Source organism: Felis catus, chromosome F2, assembly GCF_018350175.1.
Source record: "Felis catus isolate Fca126 chromosome F2, F.catus_Fca126_mat1.0, whole genome shotgun sequence".
NCBI classification, from domain to species: Eukaryota; Metazoa; Chordata; class Mammalia; order Carnivora; family Felidae; genus Felis; species Felis catus.
The window spans coordinates 81,901,402-81,907,919 of record NC_058385.1 but is presented as its reverse complement, the minus strand read 5'-3'; the positions used below and the strand labels follow the sequence as shown (position 1 = coordinate 81,907,919).

General features: G+C 67.4%; 1 protein-coding gene across 1 annotated transcript; it reads left to right on the top strand.

Moving 5' to 3' along the window:
- The first annotated feature begins 542 nt into the window (after nt 1–542).
- Nucleotides 543–6,052, top strand: LOC111558519 (lymphocyte antigen 6E-like). Its single transcript, XM_023248316.2, has 3 exons — nt 543–676; nt 2,601–2,699; nt 5,078–6,052. Exons 1-3 carry the CDS (start codon nt 625–627, stop codon nt 5,287–5,289), a joined length of 363 nt encoding a protein of 120 aa, XP_023104084.1. The 5' UTR covers nt 543–624; the 3' UTR covers nt 5,290–6,052.
- The last annotated feature ends 466 nt before the right edge of the window (nt 6,053–6,518 follow it).

Genomic DNA, 6,518 nt, shown 5'->3' with positions numbered 1-6,518 from the left:
CTGGGCCCCTCTGGCCCTGCCCACCCCTGCTCGGTCATCCCTGCAGCCCAGCAGCACCAGCCTCTCCGGGAGCTTGTCAGGGATGCCTCAGACTCAGCATCTTACCAGCGTCCCTGTGATGTGTGCGCACACAAAAATTGAGATGCGCTGGTCCAAAGCCAGGCTTCAGCCTGCAGTGTCTCAGTGTTCCCACTCAAATGGGCTTGGCGCCTCCCTGATTGGCCTGGCCTGGCCAGGGGAGAGACCCAAGAGGAATGGCTGTGCTTACCCGGAAGACCCAGGCAGGGCTGTGTCCCCCAGGCCCCAAGCGTGGACTGTCACCCATAGACCATCGAGAACTTCCCTTCTCCCCAGCCGGGCCTGGGACCTCACGATACCTCGAGGGACCGGGAGGCCAAAGGCTCAGGACAGGGAGGCAGGCAGAGAGAGGGCACAGGTGACCTGAGAGCCCCTGGAGCCCTGGGGGTGGGGCAGAGGAGAGCCCAGGCAGCGTGAGTCAGGCTGGCCCTGCGGTCCCAAGTTCAGCTCCAGCTAAATTACTAGGTCTGACCCGGCGAAGAAGCCAGTCATATAAAGGCACCTGGTGCCGGCCGCTCCCCAGTCCCAGCCGGTGGATGCCCCACGATGAGGCCACTCCTGGTGTTTCTGTTTCTGGCCGCTCTGTGCACTGACCTGGGTAAGAACCACTGACCCGGGTGGGAGGGTTGGGGACAGACAGCTGCTGGGCGTGGCTTCCCCCTGAGGAGTGTGTGTGTGTGTTGGGGGGGAGACCTGGAGACCTTTGTGGCCCTTTGGGCATAGTTTCTAGTATATCTGCCTCTCGTGGGTGAAAGAGCCGGTGACAGGCCTGAGTCTGCAGAGCTCTGGGCCGACAGGGGGACCAGCTACCAGCCAGGAGGCCAGTGTCCTGTTTTCCTGGACAAAGGGGATTCTTGGGAGGCGGGACTCTCGGTGCTGGAATCAGGGAAATGAGTTGGTCACTCCCAGCCCCTCTTGCTGGCTGTGTGACCTTGAACGAGAGCACCTGTTGCTTTGGGGCCACCGGAAATGGGGCCCCGGGGAGGGGGTGATCCAGCCTGTGATTAGCAGCTGAATAATTACCACCCAGGGATAATAGCCCCCTCCACATGCCCTGAGTGGAGGTGGGAGAGCTGGGGCCTCCGGCCCGTCTAGGGAACCGCCTGGGGGGAAGGCAGAGACAGAGGCGCCTCGGAGACCAGGCCCATCCCCAGGAGGCCAGAAACACAGATGGAGGGGACACTCGGGCAAAGGTTCGAGGCTGGCTCTGGGGACGGGGCAGGGGACAAGGTGTTTGTCAGAAGAGAGGCTGGCACAACGGTGAGGGGCGGCTGCCCGGAGGCCCCAGTGAGGCCTCCCCAGTGTGGAGGTCCCCCCACACAGGGACTCTCCGACCCCTGAGGGGGAAACAGAGGCTATGTGAGTTTCTAGTTCAGAGGAAGCTGGGAGTGTCCCCCCCACCCAACCAGACTCAGTTGCAGACAGGAGCATAGGAACAGCCAGGGGTCACCCCCAGAGATGCCTCTTTTTCCTGGGGGTGTTCCAGAGTCCTATCCTGGGAAGAAAGCCTCTGAGCCTGGGGTCTGTCGGAGCTTGACCTCATCACCCGTGGTTCAGCCACAAGTGTCCCCACTTCCCCAGGGGAAGGGGTCCCTGATGTCTGCTGAGCCGTGTGTGGAAGATGCTGTCACTCGTCTCCACAGGTGCCGGCTTTGATGTCGGAGCGGGCACACCACAGCCCCCAGGCCTGGCATAGACGTGCCCTTTCTCGCAGCACGTGCCCCTCCACCCTGGTTCTCCCACCTGCCCAATGGCCCCTTCGCAGTTCCAGGGGCACCCCCTCCAGGAAACCCTCCCAGATGGCCCCCTCCCTCTATGAAGACACCTGAGCCAGGTGTCCCACAAAGTGTCACTCTATCTCACTCACCCCACTCCATCCCAACCTCAGCTGGCCGCCCCCACCCCCCGGGCAGCCTGCAGGCTCCTCCAGGCCAGGAGCCTTGTCCTGCATCCTTGTGGTTGGGGCCTGGGGCCGGTCACAGTGCATGGGGCGGGGGTCACCAGGGCCTTTTGCTGTGGACTGTCCACTGATCAGTCTGGGGTAGGGGCCGCTGGCAGGCCCCGGGCAGGGAGGGCAGGGCTGTTCCCTCCTGTTAACTAAGCAGCCCTTGGTGCCCACGGTGCGCAAAACCCTCCCAGCCCCCGCTGTCCTCGGGTCCAGGCCGCGGTGCAGGCCGGGAGCCCCAGCACAGGAGGGTGGGGCAGGGGCCAAGAGCCTGTGACTTGTCATCCGGGCAGCCTCAGGCTGTGCTCGGTCCCATCTCATAGGGAGGACTCTGTCGCTCAGAGAGGGGCAGCGGCAGGGAGAAGCAGAGCCCAGATCCCCCCCGAAGTTAACCCTCCTCCGTCCCAGGGCCCCCTCGCTCCTGCTGACCGGCCTGCCGAGTCTCTAGCCCCGTCCCCGGGGACCGGGAGCACCTCCAGAGGGAGGGGGGTGGCGGCGGAGGCTCAGAGAGGGCCAGACATGGCCCCCAGGCTCTCCCCAGCCCACGCTGACAGGGGTCCCTGCTTCCTCCCCCCAGCCCGGGCCCTTCACTGTCACGTGTGCTGTGGCCACAAGGACTGCGAGTCTCTGGTGGAGTGCGCCCCAACTGACAAGTACTGTGTGATCACGCAGGCCAGTGAGTACCCCGCACGCACCCCCACAGCCCGGCCAGGGGCCCCCCTGCGGTGCCGGAGGTGGTAGGGACCCGCCCACTCTGCCGGACCCCGCCTCCGTGTTGGTGGGAGGTGGGCTAGGAGCAGCCCAGCGACACCCCGACCCCGACCCGACACTGACACCGCAGAGCAAGGCCAGATGTGGCCTTCCCGCTTGAGTCAGAGGGAGTCCGCGTGAGAGATGCTGGAGGAAGCAGGCCGCACAGGGATTCGGCAAGAATGGGCCTGGAGGGAGGCCGGCGCCTGGAGGACAGGGCGGGGTACCGGGCTGCGGGGCAGCCCGGCCCATGGCATCATGACAGGACCCACGGCCTCGGCCCCGAGGCCCGTCACCATCACCCTGCCTTTCCCGGCCGCACCTGTAGCCTGCCTCCAACAGACGACCCCCGCCCCCGTGCCTGGACCCCCAGGACAGGCTCCCTCCTTCCTCTGACCTCCCAAGTCCCTCTGTGGGTCTAGTTCTTCCCTGAGCCGTCAAGGGCTGGGCTGGGGCCCCGAGCTCTCGAGTGGTGCTTGATGGTGACCTTGGCAGGCGGGGTCAGGGTGTGAGGGGGGGCCACAGAAGGTCACATGGTGGGAGTTTGAGCACGGCAGGGAGGTGAGGGGCCCGGTCGCTGTGGTGGCCCCGAGGGGTGGGAAGCCTGACCGGGTCACTAGACAGGGCAGTGGGGAGGTTGGCCTACAGGGGCAGCAGGCACAGGGTGGGACCCTGAAGTGAGGGGTGGGTGGGGGGGGGTTGGAAGATGCTGCAGAGACACTGGGTCCCTGAGCGGCCCCGAGAGACGGGGGAGGCATGTGTGCTGAGGTTTGGCCGCAGGTGGCCGTGCAGGGTCCAGGAGGCAGGAGCGACTGCTTCTGGTAGGGGGTGAGGAGCCCCCTCCCCCCACTGGTCCCTGTCCCCGTTGGTGTCCTGTCTGTGGAGGTCCTGGCAGCACGTCAGATGCCCTGGATGAGCCAGGCAGCCTCGCTGGGGCCCCAGCTCCCTGTGAACCTCGATGATTACAAAGGCCCTCCCACATGGGACGCAGAGCCCCCTTATTACGGGGAGACATGGTGTCTGGCTGGACCCCACCCCTCCTTGGTGCAGGGACGCTGTGAGGAGGCAGCACAAACCCCTCGATGCCTCCCGGACCTGCTCCCGTCAGGCGGAGAAGGACCCTGCCCAAGGACCAGGTCACTTTCTCAGGGCCTAGGGGACGGGGACGCTCTCCCACTTCTGGCCAAGTCCTGGGCGTGTGGGGCACAGGCAGGTGTGTTTTGTTTCAGTCACCTGGCCGATGGCCCCTGAGCACCCACTGTGCTCTGCGGCTCTGGCTGTGGCACAAGGCAGGGGTGGGTGGGAGGGCTGGGGAGGAGCTGGTCCCGGTGGTCCCCCCCATGCCGGGACCCCCCCCATGGGTGCCTTTTGCCGCTGAAGCATCAGTTCTTACACCTGGACAGGACCCAACACCCTGAGGGCCCCTGTTCCCTCCCTGGGGTGGGGGCTTCCTTTAGACCCCCATGCCCCCCCTTACCCCACCTCCTGTTCACTCCTCACTGCCCATCTGCTGAGTCTGTCTGTCCACCCGTGTGTCCTGCCAGGCGGTGTTGCCCGAGCGGTCATGGCCCTGGATGACAATGGGGGGGGGTGCTCCTCAGAGGGAGCCGTGAGCAGAGGCCCCCCGAGGAGGGAGGGTGCTGATGCGTGAGGGGGAACAGGAGGGATCCCGGAGCAGGAACTGGGGGACGGGACCCGCGGCCGCCGAGAGGCCGGTTGGTGGTCACGCCCGTGTGCTCCCAGCATCACCAGCAGGTGGAGGTGTCTCCTGGCCCCCTGCTGGCAATCCTGGGGGAGAGGCAGGGGCTCAGCCAGGGAGGAGGCGGCCACACTGGGTCAATGTCCCGGGCAGCACCTGCCCCCATCCTTCCCGTCTCCTCGGCGATAGCTCAGGACAGGGTTCGTGGACACTGCCCTGTTCTGTAATAGCTGAGCACAGTCGTGACCACTCATCACGTGTGACCGGAGAATTTGCTCCTGGGGCGTCTGGTGTCCCCCCCCCCGCCCGGTGGGCCCACGTGCGGGCGGGGGGACTGTGCACAGAGGTGGGTCCTGAGCGGGTGGGGACCGGCCCCCGACATCCTCCTCGTCCCGCTGCAGCCTGCCTGTCCCTCTGCTCTGCCCGGGCTGTCTACTGTCACCCGGCCACCCCACCCCTGCTCTAACCACCTCCCACTAGAACGGAGCCCCCGGGAGCCCTGGAAGCAGACGGGGCCTGCGGTGCCGGCAGCCCCGGGCCGCGGCGGGCCGGCGGGGGGGACGCACAGAGCCCTCCACCCACGGCCCTCGCCCCTCTCTCCACAGCAAACCCTGGTGGCATCCTGGTCATGAAGTCCTGCTCCCCGGTGTGCCCCAACAGCACAATGTCCTCGGACGGCCGCACCCTCTCTGTCTCCTGCTGCCAAGGCAGCCAGTGCAACCGCAACGCGGCCGCGGGCCTGGCGGGCAGCCGCGGGGCTCTGTGGCTCAGTGCCTCCGTCAGCCTGCTGTGGGCGCTGCTCCGGGCGGCCTGCTGAGCCCACGCTCCACGGGCGGGCCCGGCTCTCACCCGGCCCTCACCCGGCCCCTCGCAGGCCGTCGCCAGCCTGCCCCGCTCCCCGCACTCGGCCACCCACGCAGGCGGGAAGAGTCCCTGTCTCTCCTGTGCTCCTCCCTGCTTCCCCCGGGGCCGCCCGGCCCCCTCCTCGGGCTCCCACCCCGGGGCGGGAAGCCCCCCTACCTCAGGGAACCCGCCTCTGAGGGACCCTCGGCCCTCTCCCGGGGTCCCGGCCACCTGGTCCTCCCCGACACCCTCCACCCCATTGCGGGGCTTCCCACGGGGGCTCCTCCCACTCTGGCCTCGAGTGCCCGGATCCACCACGCACGGGGCAGGCGGGTCAGAGGTCTGGGCGTCCCCTGCACCAGACGCGCCTGTGCTCCCCTGCGCACCGACCCGCCACTCCTTCCACGGCTCGCTCACACCTCAGGGGCGAATTCACTCCGCACAAGCACCCACCCCCGGGCCTCCTGGGAGCCAGGCACCCCGAGAGAGCCCACAGGGCCACCCCAGGTCAGCACATGGGATGAGGGCTTCCGGGAGGCCGCCTCGCCCCCACCCCCAGTCCCTGCCAGCGAAGGCGGGCCTGTTCATGGTCCCCTGGCTGCCGCTGTGGGGGCGGAATCCGTGTGGGGCCTGTGTTCTCACTGGGCAGGGGGGCTGGCCCGCCCCCCACCAGAGGCGCCCACGGCAAGGCCTCCTCCTAGGAGCTCGTGGAGGAGAATAAAGCTGGACATCCTGTCCCCATTGTCTGAGATGTTGAAATTTTGGGGGGGGGGTCCCCCGTACCTCGGGGCCAGGCAGGGGCACTTTACGGAGGGCGGTGGCATTCTCCAGGCATAAACTCAGAGAGCAGGAGGCACTCTCTTCGGAATCCAAAAAGCCAGCACCCCTTCCCAGCCCTCAGCCTGGGGGCTCCCGTGGGGTTCCCCAGCATCTGTGGTCGGCCCTGCGGTGTGCCCCACAACTCCTACCGCCCTGCACCCCCAGTCAGGGCCCAGCCGGGCACCCGGGGCTCTTCTTGGGGGGCAAGGGGCCAGAGGCTCCAGCTCTCCTCCCTCACCTCTGCCCGGGGCCTCTCCCCAGGACCGCATGCAGGTCCCCGGCCCACAGCTCTCTCGGGGCCTCCCTGCTCCTAGCCCTGGGGCCCTGCCCCGGCCCACCGGCCTCCTCCCCTCGCAGGCCCTGGTAATTTCCCTCCCCCGACAT